This window comes from Centropristis striata, chromosome 9 (genome assembly GCF_030273125.1).
Source record: "Centropristis striata isolate RG_2023a ecotype Rhode Island chromosome 9, C.striata_1.0, whole genome shotgun sequence".
Classification (NCBI taxonomy): Eukaryota; Metazoa; Chordata; class Actinopteri; order Perciformes; family Serranidae; genus Centropristis; species Centropristis striata.
In genome coordinates, this window is record NC_081525.1 from 39,122,272 (window position 1) to 39,143,047 (window position 20,776).

Consider the following 20,776-nt stretch of genomic DNA (forward strand, 5'->3'; position numbering starts at 1 on the left):
TGGAGCAGTACTTCTCATAACCTCACTGGTTGTGATGAAAATCTCTGAGACAAACAAGTGCAACAACTTTTTTTCTGTTGTGTGGATCTACTTTACTCTGCTCAGTGTTTGAGCTCTGACAAACTAAATAAGAAGACGGAAACCAGTTTCCTGACACAGCTCTGAGTATCAGTGGTTTTACAATCACACTTGTGAAACTTGTGCCCTAGTTAAAAAAAATGTCATTATTAATGGACAGCCACAGTTCTTTCATTATTACTCAGTCTCTTAATGATTCATTGAACCAGACGAAGTTATTGTTGTTTGACTTTAGGGTTTTTGTTCTACATAAGATATAGAAAATATATCAGGAAAAAGCTACCTTTCAGTCCTACAGGGCTCTGGAGCCTCTTTAATTACATGTAATAACAAGAAATACAGTGCAGTGTTTAACATTAAAGTTTTATTTTCATTTTTAATTCGAGCAAACTCTGACAGAGCAACTTAAACACAATACCTTCCACAAGAATAAGCACAAAATGCTTTCCAAAGTTTGACATTTAAAAGAAATGAAGAGCTGCAAACGGAATAAACCGCTAATTGTTTTGTAACATAATTAAATAGAAAAAAAAACAATTAAATACAAACGATCATGAATGCATTGCTGAACAGGTCTCCCAGGCCTGGAAGAGACTCAAAATGAACCTAAAGACACATACAATTATAAGATAAGATAAGATAAAATAGAACTTTATTAATCCCGAAAGGAAATTATGGTTCCAGATTGCTCCAAAGCCTCCAAAACATTTTTTTTTTAAAAACAGTCATAATTCAGGATAATATCAGAAAAGCAATGAACAAAATAGGTTAGCTGTAACAGCTAACAGCAGCTACAGAGATGTGATGTGTCAACACTACAATGAGACACAGAATAACAACAACAACAACAACAACAACAACAGCTAAACAACTGTAAAGTCTGTGTTTTGCTCTCTGTAGGAGAGACGGCAGGGCTTTTTGCATGAGGCTCCACTGTGCCAGAGTGAATGTGGAAGTGGAGTAAAGGCTTGCTCTATGGTTTTAAACATTTTTTTTTCTTCAGAACCTTTTTGATCCAGGGAAGGTATTTAGATATATCTGTATAGACGTTAGGTAGATTGGGGTAGTCACAGTTTCTCTTCATGTTGAAAGACACGACACCAACAGCCTTCCCGCTGCACACCAGAGGACCACCAGAATCCCCCTGTGAGGAGGAAGAAGCTTCATTTCTTTATTCAATTACAAAGACTACGAGCTGGGAAAAGGGAACGAGCTGGTATAATATTTTAAAGTCAGAAAAAACATACCTGACAGAATCCTTTATTTGTGCCATATCCACCTGCACAGGTAACATTGGCAGGAAGATTAACTGAGATGCTACTCCATTCTGCCTTGCAGACTGTCAGGTTAACGATAGACACGTCCACGTCTTGCAGCACATTGACAACTTTACCACCAGTCCTTGTCCAGCCCCATCCAGCCACACGACACTTCTCTTTTTTGTTTACTTTTTTCCCAGGCTTTATAAGTTGAACTGGTTGTAAACGCTTGTTCAGTCGAGCTTTCTTAGTCAGCTGGAGACACAAAATCACAGATTGAAAATTTAAAAAAGGGTAAAAACTGGCATACTCGCCTGTTTAAAACAAAAGTGAGGTGCAAGGTTTCACTGGTAACAGAATTTGGCCCCGAACCAAAATCATTTTTTAAGAAAAATGTGTTCTTCCAACCCAGGTTGATATCCCATAAATTCTGCTCTGCACTAATAGTGAGAACCTGGTCTCAAAACTGAAACGGATTTCGTTACAATGCAAGTTAATGACAGTCATATCCCGTGGCTATTCCAACATACAAAGTGATTATGTACATTCACTGAGTGAATATTTAGAAAATAAAACATATATTTCTCGCTAGAAATGTGATCAAAATCCATTTTTATGCAGAAACTATTGATTTTTTTCACTAAAAATGAGAGAACTGTCCGCCATGTTTTTTGTTCTGGCCGCCGGGACCTTGAAAGTCACGTGACTTGGAACAAACCAATAGAAACAAATATCCATGGAATAGCCACGGGATATGACTGTCTTTAACTTGCATTGTAGCGAAAATCCGTGTCAGTTTCACGGAAATTTGATTGATTCCGTGGCTATTCCACGGATTTTGAGTTAAGCGAATCCGTGGCTATTTCACGGATTTCTGTGAGACCAGGTTCCATATTTTGCAAGTGTTAGAACTTAACAGGGTTAATACATTTACATGTATCAATTTGAATTGTTCACTCATCACTATGGAGTTTAGTCAACTTTGACCAGTCAATATCAGTTCTGCACTTGCCTGCATGTGTGACTGTGCACAAAAAAAATCATGTTTGCACGTTCGACTGCTAATAGAGCATCTACTTACTTTGAGGAGCATGATGTCATCCCCTTTAGCGACATCGACAAAAGATGGATGCTTGCATCGCTCTACGCTGTATCTCATTGTCCTATCGTCAACCTTCTGGAGGTCGTGAGTGCCAAGAACGACACTAAGCTTCCTAAATGCACAATCATTAAAATGTTGTTAGTACACTGTAACACATTGCTGTTAGAAAACAGCCAAATTGTGACAGTAACATACTGTTTTCCATCAAAAAGGTATTATACTGTAGAAAACAATGCATTCTGGGCAATAATTGTAGGTAGCTTGCCGTTTCCCATAAAATATATGATATTTTAATGGCTGTATTTTACTTAACCCTATAAAGCCAAGTGTATCATATTTGATACACAAGTTTTTGAGACCTATACATCATCAGTGTGATATTTTTTTCCTGAAAAACCTGACATGTGTTGAAAAAAACAACAACTGAGCAACAAATTGCATAAAAATACAAGATATAGCAAAAATTATATGCAGGTTCCACTGGTGGATCAGTCATTGCTGCGTGAAAACTTCATATAAGCAGATGTATGATGTTGTGTTATATGGAAAAAAATATTTTGCATGTTTGAGGAAAATGTTAAAAGAAAGTAAAGCCTTAAAAGGTTAAAAATGTTGGGTTTTATATGTTTTTGTTAGTTCAAGAAAAACAAACTGTGAGCAATAAATTGCACAAAAAGAACTGATGTATCAAATATGATCCAAATTAGAATCATATATCCCTATTGTTTTGGGATTTTTTTTTTAAATTATCTGTCAGCAGGTTCAATAAACACTCAAGTTTAAAAAAAAAACAAATTCTGGCAATTATTTAATGGTTCAGGCTTTATGGGGTTAACTAACTCATTCAGTATATGGTTTATTAAAATTACTGAGGTTACAGTGAAGACAGCGCTTAATTCATAGTAATTGGCTTTCAGACAGTAATACGCTCTATTTACAAAAAAATGACTGTATTGTATACAGCAAAAATATTGCAACTAGCTTCAGCACTATACTGTGATTTAGTCTACTGTAAAAAAAAAAAAAAAATCAATGAAATGCAGGATTTTACTGTAATTCAGTATGTGGTTTTATCACAGTAACATACTGTAGATAACAGTAGAGGAACTGTAAAATTAACAGCAGAATACTGGCAACCCTGCTGCCAGTATTTTACAGTTAATTTATAAGACAATTGTTTACAGTGTAGCATTTCTAAAAATATACTAAAATAGTGCCTTATTTTGATTTTACTTCTAATGACATGAATCAAATATTGTTGAAAGGTATCTCACGGAAAGTCACAGTGTGCAGCAGTCAGCACAAAGTTTTCATTAATGAGGAATCCTCCACATTTATGTCTTCCATCATTCTGCACAGAGGCCATATACAGCATGGACTTCTCCTTGGTCTTGGTCCCATTTATGATTTCATCTCCAAGTGCTGAAAACATGAGAATATTAGAAGGATGAGTTGTTGTGTTTGTAGATCGGAGACAAATAACCAGATGTGGTGATTGTTAGGGATTAATGAAAAATAGCAATAATCACTTTATGACTTTTAGCAAGAATGCTGCATAGACACATTTATAAAACATATTTATATGCCAGGCACAGCACACAGAAACAAGGAGTATCGAAAGAAAGGACATACTGATAACGCTTTGCACATCGCCACATAATTTGAGGGCAAGATAAAAAATAACTGAAGCACTCTTTGTGCTCCAATTCAAGGCCACGGGCCCAGGTGGAGATAGATACTGACCAACTCTAGACAAGATACAGTAGTGTGCTGTTAGCTTTTTTCCTTCCACAGGGCGCTGACTGGAAGCTGAAGCACCAAGAGGCTAGGACTATAGCCTGCGTGCCAACGTAATGGGTGGACTGAGTCTAAACCAGGGGTGTTCAACCCGTGGCTCCAGAGCCTCATGTGGCTCTTTAGGCCGCCTGCAGGGGCTCCCTGTGGCTGAGACCAAAATAATTATATACATATTTTTACATTAAAATGTTAATTTATCAATGGTGTAGACCAAAAGCTATTTGTATTCCTCAGTTGTAAAATTGTTTAGCCTTTTTCCAGCATATTACAAAAAACATTTAAGTCAACTAAAATGTGCTTCATAGCTTACGAAAGTCTCCGGCCCATCACCTTAACCTTTAAATTTTGCCAACTTTGAGTTTAGTTTCGAGTTCCCCGAGATAGACTAGTTTTGAAAATCGTATTAATAAATGCTCAGTATGACTATTAATAATGTTGGTATTTAGACTTCTTAGGCTGTTTAATTTTCATTTTAGGCTCAATATAAGGTTTGTGGCTCCATTCCGCGATTTTGTCATTTTTTTTTGGCCAACAGTGGCTCTTTAGTTAGTAAAGGTTGTCCACTCCTGGTTTAACCATAGTGCTGCCCCAACAGTTTTTGACCAATCAGAAAGTTGCACATTCATATTATAAAACTCTGTGTAAAAGTAAGTTAGGCATCCTTTTCTGGGAGGTGGTTACAGCTAACAGAGAAGGTCGATGTACATCATTTTACTCTTTCATTATTGTCTTAAATAAATAGTCAAAAGGATTTTATTCTCCTCTCATCTGTTCTGCAAAAAAAAAAAACGAACTCTAACATGATCTTACCGTGAAGTCCAAAACATGTCAGGAGAGGAAACAGCAGAACCGTGTGGAGAGAACTCATCATGCCAGAGACAACCTGAACCTGTAGAGTCCCCCTTATATACAGCAGTGTGCTCAGTGACAGACCCTGTGGTTCACCAAGATGTTTTTAGCTGCATCCTCTGTGCGTCAGTGCAACCTTTAATTTACGTAGTGGTGAGCAGTGGTAGAATGTAACTAAGTACATTTACTCAAGTACTGTACTTAAGTACACTTCTGAGGTACTTGCAGTGTTGGGGGAAGTATTCAGATCCCTTACTTAAGTAAAAGTACTAATACCACACTGTGAAATGACTCCACTACAAGTAAAAGTCCTGCATTCAAAACTAACTCAAGTAAAAGTACAAAAGTATCAGCATCAAAATGTACTTAAAGTATCAAAAGTAAAAGTACTCGTTATGCAGAATGGACCCACTCAGATTGTTTTATATATTCTAAATATATTATTACATTATTTGTAATGTGCCTTTTATGTAACCAGTGTTTTAATTTAGTAAAGACAGGACTCATTGTATCTACTTAAAATACTGTTATGAGGTTTAATTAAAAATATGTCTAATCACTTTAAATTGATCTTATATTTTATGTTATATCTCAACCTGTAAAGTAACTAAAGCTGTCAACTAAATGTAGTGGAGTAAAAAGTACAATATTTACCTCAAAATGTAGTGGAGTATAAGTATAAAGTTACATAAAATAAAAATACTCAAGTAAAGTACAAATACCTCAAAATTGTACTTAAGTACAGTACTTGAGTAAATGTACTTAGTTACATTCCACCACTGGGTACTTGTACTTAACATGAGTATTTCCATTTTATGTAACTTTATACTTCTACTCCACTACATTTAGAGGCAAATTTTGTACTTTTTGCTCCACTACATTCATCTGGCAGCTTAAGTTACTTTTCAGATCAAGATTTAACACGGAACAACACGATAAATTTAAAGTGTTTTGTTTTGTTGTGATTTTTTTTGAAAATCAAACCACAAAACAGTATGTTAGGTAATGAAAATGCTTACACTGCTTACATGAATGCATCAATAATAATGATAACCTAATGATATATTTAGTAGGTTCATTCTGCACAATGACAACTTTTACTTTTGATACTTTAAGAACATTTTGATGCTGATACTTTTGTACTTTTACTTCAGTCAGTTTTGAATGCAGGACTTTTACTTGTAGTGGAGTAATTTCACAGTGTGGTATTAGTACTTTTACTAAAGTAAGTTATCTGAATACTTCTTCCACCACTGGTGGTGAGTGCATGTGGTCAGAAAAGAAATGAATAGTCACGCAGCACTGACATTGTTCCAGTAAATATAAAGCCTGTGGTCCTGAGGCAGATACATAAATGATGTGAACACCATGATTTTCAGTTAAACTTAGTGTTATCCAAACAATGAGAGAAGGTCTGACAATCCCAGAAATATAACATATAGATATAGATTAATCCCTTAGTGCAGTGGTGGGATGTAACTAAGTACATTTACTCAAGTACTGTACTTAAGTACAATTTTGAGGTCCATTTTATGTAACTTTATACTTCTACTCCACTACATTTAGAGCCAAAGCTTGTACTTTTTACTCCACTACATTTAGCTGACAGCTTTAGTTACTTTTCAGGTCGAGATTTAACGCAAAAAAAATTGATTATTTTAGAGTGATTAGACTCATAACAGTATATTAAGTAGTTTAAATGAGCCCTGGCTTAAGAAAATTAAAAGGCTGTTTACATAAAAGCATCAATAATAAGAATGTAATAATATATTTGGAATATATAAAACAGTCTAAGTGGGTCTATTTTGCATAACAAGTAATTTTACTTTTGATACTTCAAGTGCATTTTGATGCTGATACTTTTGTACTTTTACTTCAGTAAGTTTTGAATGCAGGACTTTTACTTGTAGTGGAGTAATTTCACAGTGTGGTATTAGTACTTTCATTTAAGTAAAGGATCTGAATACTTCTTCCACCACTGCTTTAGTGTAAAGGCTGTGTGCAAAGTCATCATGGTGTTCACATCATTTATGGACCACAGGTTTTATATTTACTGGAACAATGTCAGTGCTGCGTGACTATTCATTTCTTTACTGACCACATGCACTCACCACCAGTGGTGGAAGAAGTATTCAGATCACTTACTTAAGTAAAAGTACTAATACCACACTGTGAAATTACTCCACTACAAGTAAAAGTCCTGCATTCAAAACTTACTGAAGTAAAAGTACAAAAGTATCAGCATCAAAATGCACTTAAAGTATCAAAAGTAAAAGTACTTGTTATGCAAAATAGACCCACTTAGACTGTTTTATATATTCCAAATATATTATTACATTCTTATTATTGATGCTTTTATGTAAACAGCCTTTTAATTTTCATTTAAACTACTTAATATACCGTTATGAGTCTAATCACTCTAAATTAATCAACTTTTTTGCTTTAAATCTCGACCTGAAAAGTAACTAAAGCTGTCAGCTAAATGTAGTGGAGTAGAAGTATAAAGTTACATAAAATGGAAATACTCAAGTAAAGTACAAGTACCTCAAAATTGTACTTAAGTACAGTACTTGAGTACATGTACTTAGTTACATCCCACCACTGCACTAAGGGATTAATCTATATCTATATGTTATATTTCTGGGATTGTCAGACCTTCTCTCATTGTTTGGATAACACTAAGTTTAACTGAAAAATTTAAATTCTTTGTCATAAATCTGTCTTTTGAGCTGTGAACTCTGGCTGCTGTTGGTCTTTTGCTGCTGTGATGATGCACCAAAAACTAAACCACAGGCTGCAGCTTCAGGTTTGAGCGTCACTTCTCAAAAGTCAGTCAGAGTCAAAAGTATGACACTAATATTCTGAATACACTGACTGAAAACTCATTTTAAATCTCTTCTTAAAACCCACCTCTTCTCGTTGGCTTTTAACACCACGTAGAGTGTTGATTTTATGTTGATTTTATGATTTTTTGTTTTTATTGTATTCATGCATATTTTATTTTGTGCGGGCAGTACATTTTACATTTTATTTTATTTATTTTTATCCCATTTTTAATTTATTTTATCTTATTGCATCTTACTGTTCTATTGTTTACTACATCTCTTTGTATTGTGTTATGTATTTATTGTTTGTGCAGCACTTTGGAAACCTTGTGTTTGCTAAAATTGTGCTTTATATAAATAAAGTGGATTGGATTGGAAGTGTAAAAGAATATTGTGACTATAGTGTCAGTGTTTTGCTTGACCACAGTGGAATAAGTCAGAGGTAAAACAAGAAGTATGTGAAGAGGAGGCATCACTTAAAGTAAATGCATGAATTAGATTATTACATGCAATAATTTGTACATAAAAACACATGAGGAAGGTAAGTTCAGTGGTGTAAAAAGCATTAAGATCCCTCACTTAAGTAAAAGTACTAATACCATACTGTGAATTTACTCCACTACAAAAAAAGACCTGCATGCAAAACTGACTTAATAAAAGTACAAAAGTATCAGCATCAAAATGCACTAAAAGTATCAAAAGTAAAAGTTGTCATTGTGCAGAATGAACCCCTTCAGATTGAGTACTACTTGAGTAAATGTACTTAATTACATAAAGTCAAAGTCAAAGTCAAATTTATTTATATAGTGCATTTACAGACGGCTGAGCCGCACCAAAGTGCTTCACATAAAAGTGCAAAAAGTGCAATAAAATACAGAATTGACAAAGGTAAAAAAGAGACTAAACTAAACAAAACAAAACAAAACTTTAATTGTAGGCAAGAGAAACCACTGGGTTAGCTGAATTACTTTTTTAGTATTACAGTGACGGTCATTAACAGACTTATTCTGCATGAATCCACTTTAATTCTCTTGATTTAATTAATTTTGGACCTTGTTGTCTCCATATTTGTGCATGCTACTGTGCAGCCACATCAAATGAACTTTAGCTGCGTAAACGTGTTAATTGGAAAACACAAACACCCACATTTCTTTGAAATGCGCTACGCTGCTGCAAAACCACGGAAACCACAGTTTCCAGCTGCAGATTTGAACGTTTACGTTCCCACAGTCATGGTTATGAAACTAGAGCTCATTAATTTCATTATTATTTCTCACACAGCAGAGCTATTTTAAATACAGCTTAAATTCAGCTGCAGGCAGAGGAGCTATAGGAGACTAGTACTATTTTAAACTTATCTTGAGAGGTTTTGTGAATATTAAAATTAGCTCCACCTTCACCAGTTGCAATGTGAAAGTGATGTATACATGACTGCATCAGTAATTATAATTCAATAACTTAATAAACTCATTTGAAATGCATTGTACTTTTTTGGTACTTAGAGTATAAGTTCAAGTTACCACTTTTACTTATTATATGATTCTGGATTATGCTCACTGCAAATACATATTTTTTTACTTGATTGATTGATTGATTGATTGATTGATTGATTGATTGATTGATTGATTGATTGATTGATTGATTGATTGATTGATTGATTGATTGATTGATTGATTGATTGTTTGTTTTTATTTCGAACATGCAAGCAATAAAAAAAAAAGTTTAAATATTAATAGATGAATAAATAAATAAAAAACAAAACAAAAAAGCAAAAAAAATGTAAAAAAAACAGACACTTTCTACATGCTCGAAAGGGGGTAGGAGGAAGTAAAAAAAACGTATCTAGTCCTACCCCTTAACAGATCAATTTGACTTGGATAGTTAGTATTATGTTATTAACATGTCAGTATGGTAAAAGCTATATTAATGCATATGTATATGAAATAATGAACAATTGTGTGTGTGTATATATATATATATGTATATATACTATAAACAATTTATATTACATTATAAATACCTATACATGTATATTGTAAATTACTATATATATATATATGTAAATATTATAAACATAAATACAATTACCATGTATATTACAAAACTACAGTCTACATATGTCCATGTTACAGAGGCTTTTCTTCTTTATGTTTTGTATTATGTGGATTTTAGATTAACTACAATTGATGCAGGAAAATTTCAATTATCTCAGAAGTAGGTGGGCTTCTTTTTCTACCTCATTCAGGAACCTTTTCAATATTTCTCATTAATTAGTTCATTAGTTAAACAATTTCTCAACCACAGATTACAATTACAATTAATAAACCCTGCAAACAATCCTATCCATTGTCTTGTATCCAAGACTATAGTGTATAGAAATCAAATATAATTTTTCTCACTTCACTCCTGCAAAAACTTAAAACTGACTTGTTTATGTGTAGTTACAGTGAAGCACCAGCTGGTGGCAACTGTGTCCTGTGCTGTAATTTCCTTTCTCAGCTTTGCCATCCACTGTACTGTCATACCTGTTTTACCATCATATTTTTATGTGTTTGCATAATAAAGAAGCTCTTGTTCCAAATTAAAGCACAGTCCAAAATGTATAAACTCACTCACTGCAACATAAAACCATAAAGACAGTTGAACTACTTCTAATCTCAGGGTGACAGGAAAATGATGTGTGATGCATGTTTTATACATTATGCTTTCTTTTTTCCAGATCTACATTTGGACATTATTAAGTGTAACATTACATACAGTGTATATTCTCAGCTGCTACTGTCAGTACTTCATGATATTCAGCAGAGAGTGCCAGAGTTTGCAACAAGACTTTAAAATCTGCTCTGCTGTTTCACCATCAGAGGGTGCCGCTTCTCTATCAGAGTAAATTTAATGCAAAGTCACAAATTGAGCTGTCTTAAGAACTTTCTTCCTTCTGTTATGCATTAAAGTTAAATCCCTCACATTAAGCAAAACAGGGAGCATGTCATTTCACTACAAATACACAAATAGTGTCTCACAGTTTGTGACCTGGAGGTTGTTTATACCAGTAGTTCTCAACCTTTTTGAGTCGCGACCCCCAATTTAATATGCATGTTTTCCACGACCCCCGCTCACTGAACACAATCTCATACGCACAGTTCAGATCACCCGAAAAAGAAACAAAATGACCAAAAAAAGACACAAAATGACTAAAAAAAGACACAAAATGACCAAAAAAAGGAAACAAAATGACCAAAAAAGACACAAATTGACCACAAAATGATCAATAAAAGACAAAAAATGACCAAAAAAAAACACAAAATGACCCAAAAAAGACACAAAATGATTAAAAAAGACACAAAATGATCAATAAAAGACAAAAAATGACCAAATAAAGACACAAAATGACTAAAAAAGACACAAAATGATCAATAAAAGACAAAAAATGACCAAATAAAGACACAAAATGACTAAAAAAGACACAAAATGACCAAAAAAACCCCCATTTTAACACAGTGGAGACAGAGCTGACTTACAAAATGATTTGGCGACCCCCAGAAATCATCTCGCGACCCCAATTGGGGTCGGGACCCCAAGGTTGAGAATAGGTGGTTTATACAGTTGGACAGTGATCTATGAGTCCCCATCCTTCTGTCAACTGTACTCTGAGTAAAAACTAGACCATTTTATGTTGGGTATAGAATAGGTTTGACATGTAAGCAATGAGCAAAGACCAAAAAGATCCAGAATAGGTATCTATATAAGTTTGACATCCAAAAGGAGCCAAATATCTCATTATGTGGTGTAGTTAGTTTTAAGATTCTACTAACTCTTCTTATTTAGCCCCAACTAAACCATTATTTAAACAATTGCAACTACTTACAATTTATGAGGTCAATAAGTATCAAACAGGGGTTCTTATGTATAAAGTAATTTGCCTTCCTGCATCTTTACTAACTTTTGCCATAGTTACTTTGAGTTTAATTCTCATTATCATGCACATCTTACAAGAAGAAAGAATGATTTACATATTCCTTTCTGTAGGACCTCTGTTGCCAAATTCTCATTTGTTTATCAAGGTGCAGTGGAATGACATAAAACATCATAAAACAGAATCATGTTCCTCTTTAAATACTTTTAAGACCAAGCTCAAAAAATCCCTATAGATGTTTTACACCTTTGTATTTGTTTTGTTTAAATTTTGTTTGTATTTTTTTTATATTAATCTAGCTATGTAATTTAAGTAAAGTATAGTTACTTATAGGTTTAAGAGGTTGGGTCGCGTATATAAGCCCTTTGGGCTTTTTGATCTTTCCTGCATTTTCTTTTACTGTTTCTTGTACTGTTATTTCCTAACGATTGTATGTTTTTTTTTAAGTGCAAACAACAATAAATAAAAATAAATAAAAAAAAGATTCTTCAAATCTAAATTGCTGATAAACAGCATCAAAATCTTCTGGTTTGGGTTTGAAACACAAGATCTCAAAGCCTCAGAGGTCTGATCGATTGGAGTTCTCCTGTCTGCAGCCAGTGAGTCTGGTGCTGAGGCAGGAAGACCAGAAAACCTTTAAAGATTGTTGGAGAAGTGATGAGCGCTGTGTGTGGACGTGACATGAGCTGCCACTGTGTTACTGTCATACGTTTTTCATATAAAGTAGAAAATGCTGCTGAGTTTTGCATGAAGTTGAACCCTGCAGCTGGTCTAGACACAGATGTTCTGCTAGAATGATTTCAGTCTAATTATCACTGCACTGCAAAAAAAGAAAAGTTGGGTGAACTCAAAAGTTCAAGGCAACAAACTTCGATAAAATTTTAAGTTGGACAATTAAACTTAATATTTTAAGTTTTGTTTTTGAGTTTGCTCAACTCTGAATTCAGATTTTTGTCAACTCAACTGTAAGTTGTACTAACTTTTAATCCTTACTTCTGCTAACTTCTGCAATGTGACGATTGTAACGCCGCTATGAAATGTCAGTTAATGTTGCGACCACAATTTTGAGTTAGCATTGATACGCTAATGGCTACTCTTGCAGCCGTAACAAGCAGCTCCGCTAGCATCAGTTAGCCGCTAGCATCAGTTAGCCGCTAGCTTTCGCTAATGACTTAATTTAACCGCTTTCCCGCATTTCCCAACAAAGAAATAAGAGTTATCTGAACTATTGTCCCTTGTTGTGAACCCCAACTTAAAGATATAAGTAACAACAACTCACCAACTTGTTTTTGAGCAGACAACTGGCTTCCTTTGTTGTGCTAACTTACATTATTGCCCTAAATGTCAATAATTTATATTTCCAAGTTCTACCAACTTAAATCACTGTTTTGGGCCAAATAATACAAGTTGGCTTTTTTGCAGTGTGTAACTGTTTCACAATCTGTTTTCATACACGGCTATAGGAAGGACCAAAATAAATATTATATACAGCTTGTTTTTTAAGCCCTAGTTTTAGCCAGGATTTGAGTAGAAGATTGTTCTCTTACAGACAGATGGATCTAGCATCCTGTTTTCCATCTCGTGTCGAGTTCTTTCTCCTACGACATGATGACAGACCTTGACAGAGGAAATGCTAATTATCTGATGGAGCCTGCAGGTTTTAATCCAATAAAAACTTTCTCACCTGCTTTATTTCAAATCACCTAGCAGGAAAAAGAAATCTTGATTTTGACATTGATCATGAAAAAAGTGCTTTTTCAGAAGAACGCCCACCTGTTAATCTTTGAATTAAAAAAAAAACCCTTCTGTGTTGACAGAGTATCGCTTTGCATGCAGTGACAAAACACAGAGTCTGTCTGGTTTCACTGGCATGAAGAATTACTTCACACAGCGGGGCTCACGGGGCAGGGTGGATAGGCTTTGGCACCGCTAACACTTTGCATGAAGCCGTACTGACTTTGGTCTTTTCCAGTCACTGAGGGCCAAAGACAACCTCATGATGTTGACTGGGACGTTGGCCAACATATGCTTGGCCCGCTTCAATTGAGCAAACTATATAGAAGATGGACTGTGCCCCTTAAGGCTGCCACCACCTTTCAAGTCATCTTTTTATAGTCTTGGATTTTATTTTGATGGCTTGTATACATTTGGTAATATTTCTATATTTGACAATTTGCCAGTTGCAGGAATGACGCAAATATTATGCTCCTGTACAAATGTCACACACATTAGGAGTGAAATGATGGTAGACAGAGAAAAATGATTCCTAGTTCAGCCCACAGACTGTATAGAAGAACATGGACTTAAGTATGTATGGCTTTAAGTCTTGATATAACACATGTATAGTTGTCATGAACGAGGGAATAAGCGATAAGCGAGAGATTGTTTTTCCCCCAGTAAAGTTGGACATTTCAGCATGGGAGTCTAGAGTCTAGACGGATTTCAGAATAAAGGCCTTCTATAAGAAGTGAGGAGCATTTATGGGTACAAGTCAGGAACCGGCCTACCTTACATATCTCAAGGGTGCTGAGTCCAAAAAAAATGGTTCCCAAGCGAAATTTTGAGTTTTTGACCTTCTAATTTGTATATCAAATGGCCACCAAATTGCCCATCTTGCACAGTTATTGGACCATTTCCCCTTAGTTTTTTTGTAAGTAGGCAATCAAAGATGAGGAAATTAAGTTTCTGGATCTATAGTCTAGGGTCAGAGCAAGGATATAGAGGAGGCTCAGTGTCTTTTATATATATATATATATATGCAAAATACCAACTGGAACATTTAAAAGTGATATTGATTGAATATTTATGTTGGCCTTAAAAAATGACACAAATAATGCTTTATTTAACCTTACAAGTTGGTATTTTGCATATATATATATATATATATATATATATATATATATATATATATATAAAAGACACTGAGCCTCCACTATATCCTTGCTCTGACCCTAGACTATAGATCTAGAAACTTAATTTCCTCATCTTTGATTGCCTACTTACAAAAAAACTAGGGGACAATGGTCCAACCCGTGTCAAATCCGTGTCAGTTTCACGAAAATTTGAGTGATTCCGTGGCTATTCCACGGATTTTTTGAGTTAAGCAAATCCGTGGCTATTTCACGGATTCCTGTGAGACCAGGTTCGAAATAACAGACATTTTGTCTGATGTCCCCACACACAGTTTAACTTCCAACCAAGGAAGTAACTCTTATTGTCTTCCTCCAAAAATATTCAATAACCATTCCTGTTTATCCATCATAAGACTCACTCATTTACTGTCCTAACTTTCCTCTCATCCATTCTGATTCACACAATCATCCCTCCGTCCGTCCACCTCTTCACCTCGTCCCCCGGTGTCTGGCACGACTGCAGGCATGCGGAGAATGCCCGACATGGGGTTTGGCCGGTCGGCACCACATACCTGCGGCGTGGCATGGCCGGGCTTTAGGGGAAATGTGGCGCATGTGCCACTCAGCAGCCCTGTCTAATGTCCAGTAAGTGGCTTCAGACATGAACACTAATCCAGTCAGTGATGAGAAGAATCAGTCTGATGGCTCTGCTGCAGGCTGCCAAGACTGTCCGAGCACACTGTCGGGTTCAGACAGAGCACAATGGGGACAAACTCTCAGCTTCAAAGGGAATCAATGCAACTTTAATGAAATTGCATTTCCTTTGCAGGTATTTGACTGTGATGAATCAATTTGTTCATGCCTTTCCTCTCTCTTATGAGGTATTTATTTTCCAAAGGAGACACAGGACAGTGAACTTTGTAGAGGACATAAACAAAGACCGCATGTGGAACAGTTAGAAGAACAGTGTTTTCATTTTTTAAAGAGCAATCATAGTGGTGACCATCGTTTAATGTAGTAGTTCTCAACTCTTTTTGAGTCGCGACCCCCAATTTAACATGCATGTTGTCTCACAGAATCTCACAGGCACAGTTCAGATCATACAAAAAAGAAACAAAATGACCACAAAAGGAAACAAAATGACCAAAAAAAGGCACAAAATGACTTTAAAAAGGCACAAAATGACCAAAAAAAGGCACAAAATGACCAAAAAAAGACACAAAATGACTTAAAAAAGGCACAAAATGACCAAAAAAAGACACAAAATTACTTAAAAAAAGACACAAAATTACTTTAAAAAGGCACAAAATGACTTAAAAAAGGCACAAAATGACCAAAAAAAGACACAAAATGACTTAAAAAGGCACAAAATGACAAAAAAAGGCACAAAATGACCAAAAAAAGACTAAAATTACCAAAAAAAAGACACAAAATGATTAAAAAACCCCACAAAATGACCCAAAAAGACTAAAACACTTTAACACAGTGGAGACAGAGCTGACTTCCAAAATGATTTGGCGACCCCCAGAAATCATCTCGCGACCCCAATTGAGACACTTATGTACTTGAGAAAACATACATGAACATTACTAGAACATATTAAATGTTTGTGATACCCGTGTCACCGTGGGTTCTTATGGGTTAAGTTGTGTACTATCCCACCTGTATCCAGAAGGTTGGAAATTTAAAATTGAAATTGCCACCTGTAGTCTCACATTAAGAAATAATTGTCTCACTTTATGTGTTAAACATGGTATTGTTTGACATTGCTCAATACAGTTTTCAGAAAAATTCTGCACATTTTTCATCTTTGTTGCTCTGTGAACCACAGAGAAAACTACAAGCTATCATTTCTACACGACTTATCATTGAAATGGGATTTAAGACAAACCCCTGAATATTATTTTCACAAATTTGGTCATAAACATAGTGTATACCTGCAAACCATACACACACACACATGCTCACAAACTCACATACACACTCATCCGTCGTCCACCCTTTAGTCCATCTATTCAGCATTATAACTTGGGCTGTTTTTGTAACAAAACAAGGCCTAATCCTAAATTCAGGGAGCTGTGAATGTGCCTCAACAAATGGCAGACAAATGAGAAGGATTAGCGAGGGCCTGTGAAAGAGTGAAAGGTTTGCCATTGATCTACGGTGGTCCTGTTCTCTTTCAGGGCCACTCGGTTTGAAAACCCCACTGAGTAAGAGCATACAGGGCCACTCCAGAGCCCCCTAGGCCACCGAGAGACACACAACAGCCACAATTAGTCTCAGGAGCTGTAATGGCAATTCAATAAGCGCTTTAAAATTGTGCCTTAGTCCGTCTGCCACCCCCCAACCCCTCCCATCCCTCCCATTTTCGTCTACATACATAAGATTGGTATTATGAGTGGCGAGGGGCTCTTTTTTTCTTTCCCACCCACCACAGTTCTTTTCAGTCACTGTGAGAGAAAATGACCACACAGGGTTTCAAAGGTTCCAGAGGCTGTGGTTTGTTGTCGCTGAAGCAGCATGACTTGTGCCCCTGTAGATTTTGGCTAAGGCCCTCAAAATGGGCTTCTATTATTACTTTTTTCTGTCACTCAGCTGCAAATTAATTTCGAAGCAGTCAAAGTAACCTTCTCTATAAACACTATTTTTATTGGGTCATGCAGCGTTACCTTAATCCAAGTCATGTTTCCGTGCATGTGCTGATGTGAAGATGTGCTCTACACTGTAAACAATTGTCTTGTAAATTAACAGTAGAATATTGGCAGCAGGGTTGCCAGTTAATTTTACAGTTCCCTTACTGTTTACTCTACTTTACAGTATGCTACTGTGGTAAAAACACAGGTAACACTTTACAATAACCAGCTAAGGGATGTTTATAGATGGTTTATAAACCAATTATTATTAACCATTTACAAAATTCTATACATATTTAATCTTAAAATGGTTTCAAGTAGGTATAAGAATAATTTTGAAATCATTTACATACCTAATATGGTGTTAAAAATGTTATAATGTGTGTAAAGCTATTAATAAACTAATAATTATGTTTGTTTATGGTAAAGTAATCTATTTGGCATTTATAAATTATAGTTCAACATTATTACATTTTCTATTCACCATTCTAAATGGCCTATATATGGTTTATAAATGATGATTAAACATTAATAAACGATCTGTTTACCATTTATAAATGATGGTTATTGTAAAGTGTTACCAAAACACATACTGAATTACAGTAAAATCCTGCATTTCATTGATTTTTACAGTAGACTTAAACACAGTATAGAGCTGAAGCTAGTTGCAATATTGTTGCAGTATACAATGCAGTCATTTTTTGTAAATGGAGCATATTACTGTCTGAAAGCCAATTACTATGAATTAAGCGCTGTCTTCACTGTAACCTCAGTAAGTTTAATAAACCATATACTGAATGAGTTAGTTAAATAAAATACAGCCATTAAAATGTGGACAAGAAGAGACTTAGAAAGTATCATGTATATACACTACCGGTCAAAAGTTTTAGAACACACCAACTTTTCCAGAATTTAATTGAAAATGATGCAGTTTAATGTCTCAGTGTACTCTGAAATTAATGCACATTTGCAACATTTAAAATTCTTTATTGAGCATGATAGTGTTTTGAAAGTAAAAAAAAGATTCAAAATCACATTTTATGTTGGACTAAAGGACTAAAAAAAGACACAAAATGACCAAAAAAAGACACAAAATGACAAAAAAAGACACAAAATGACAAAAAAGACACCAAAAGACACAAAATGACTAAAAAAAGACACAAAATGACTTACAAAGACATGAAAAGATTTCAAAAATGGACAAAATAGCCCAAGACTCCATAGAGTTAAGTTGTTAACCCATTTCTTGTTCCCTGAAAAAGGCCTTTTAGTATCATTCTGAAATGTACATTATTTTCCAGTTTTGGTTAAGCTTACCTTTTTTTATTTACCTCTGGCAGTTCACCACTTACCTTTGGACCCTTTCAAGCTGTTCATTTGACTTGAACTGCTTGAATTTCAATAAAAAACTGGAAAAATTGGGGTGTTCTAAAACTTTTGACCGGTAGTGTACGTATCATATATTTTATGGGAAACGGCAACCTACCTACAATTATTGCCCAGAATGCATTGTTTTCTACAGTATAATACCTTTTTAACAGAAAACAGTATGTTACTGTCACAATTTGGCTGTTTTCTTACAGCAATCTGTTACATCGATGATGTTTTAAGAGGCCTTTGCAGCAACATAAAGACATGATGTGTTGTGCAGCCTACCAGGTGCTATCTGACAGCAACAACATCATTGCATGACTCACTGTCTCAGTCCTCTGCTTGCACAAAATCAGATCAAACGCAGCCTAAACACCTGTGCTCCTGACATCAACACATCACGCCAGCGAAGGAGCCGAGGACGTCTTCTGGACGGCTGTCATTTCCATTCTCCTGGACTCTCTTTGGGACATTCCTCGTTGATTTTGCACAGTGTTTAGGTTTTTCCTTTTGCTTCATGATCAAAGGCCAGAGCTTTTGATCAGGACTTCCAAAGGATCCCTCTCTTGTTTTGCTGGCGAGCGCACTGACAGGACAGTGGTGCAGCAATGATAATTACAGCTCCCATTTGGTGTCCCTGGAACTGGCACCAACAGGCAGTCGCACCCTTAGGCCAAGAAGAAAGGGGAGATTCTTGGACGGTTAAAGAGGAGAGAGGAGAGGTAGAGGAGAAAAGATGGAGGACACGCTGACAAAGAGGCGAGTCAATCGAGAGAACAGGCAGAAAATGGGATTACTTCGTGGCGTGCATGTTTTAGTGTGTCGGTGCCAGCTGAGGGTTGGATAACGATCATATGTTCAGAAACACCTGGAAAACCTGCATGTACTGTATTTTGCACCACTTTATAGTATTTTTTTTTATAACAAGAAAGCAAAAAAGAAAATAAATCATCTATGTAGTGTCTGTTATAGCACAAAAAACAAAAACAAGGGAAAACTGCAAGTGTAAACGCTAAAATTTGCCATTTAAAGGCAGGTATTTCTTTGCAGACTTGACATTACTCGACATCTCATTGGTCCGACACAGAGAACTAACTTGATGATTTCTGGGGGTCGCCAAATCATTTTGGAAGTCAGCTCTGTCTCCACTGTGTTAAAGTGTTCATGTGTTTTAGTCTTTTTGGTCATTTAATGTCTTTTTTTGGTCATTTTGTGCCTTTTTTAAGTCATTTTGTGCCTTTTTTTGGTCATTTTGTGCCTTTTTTTGGTCATTTTGTGCCTTTTTTTGGTCATTTTGTGCCTTTTTTAAGTCATTTTGTGTCTTTTTTTGGTCATTTTATTTCATTTTGTGGTCATTTGGTTTCTTTTTTTCTCTAACTTCAGATTATTTAGTTGACTGACTGATAGGACATTGGAACAATTACATGACAGCATTTTTTTACAAAGTTTCCACTAGTTGCCGGCCACTGGCAGTGTTGCCGGATGAGGTAATGTAAACTGTCAAACTGGAGGCTGAAAATTATTATATTTTGAGGAAAAACACTGGAACAAAAAGACTTTTGTACATCTGGCAATGTTGGCTGCTGGTCTTTTACTACATACTACCTTCGCTTAACTCAAAATCCGTGGAATAGCCACGGAATCGCTCAAATTTCCGTGAAACTGACACGGATTTCGCTACAATGCAAGTTAATGCCAGTCATATCCCGTGGCTATTCCAACATACAAAGTGATTATGTACATTCACTGAGTGAATATTTAGAAAATAAAACATATATTTCTCGCTAGAAATGTGATCAAAATCCATTTTTATGCAGAAACTAAGTCAAAATATTGATTTTTCACTAAAAATGAGAGAACTGTCCGCCATGTTTTTTGTTCTGACCGCCGGAACCTTGAAAGTCACGTGACTTGGAACAAACCAATAGGAACAAATATTAACTTGCATTGTAGCGAAATCCGTGTCAGTTTCACGGAAATTTGAGTGATTCCGTGGCTATTCCACGGATTTTGAGTTAAGCGAAATCCGTGGCTATTTCACGGATTGACAGAAGGATGGGGACTCATAGATCACTGTCCAACTGTATAAACCAGCTA

General features: G+C 35.5%; 1 protein-coding gene across 1 annotated transcript; it reads right to left on the bottom strand.

Moving 5' to 3' along the window:
- Window positions 1–454: 454 nt before the first annotated feature.
- On the bottom strand, window positions 455–15,261 carry LOC131977202 (mast cell protease 2-like). The gene is made up of 6 exons (XM_059340402.1): window positions 15,139–15,261; window positions 6,114–6,165; window positions 3,714–3,861; window positions 2,419–2,551; window positions 1,326–1,592; window positions 455–1,222 (listed from the first exon to the last, which is right to left on the bottom strand). The coding sequence occupies exons 1-6, from the start codon at window positions 15,259–15,261 to the stop codon at window positions 1,052–1,054; spliced, it is 894 nt and encodes a 297-aa protein (XP_059196385.1). The 3' UTR covers window positions 455–1,051.
- Window positions 15,262–20,776: the final 5,515 nt, after the last annotated feature.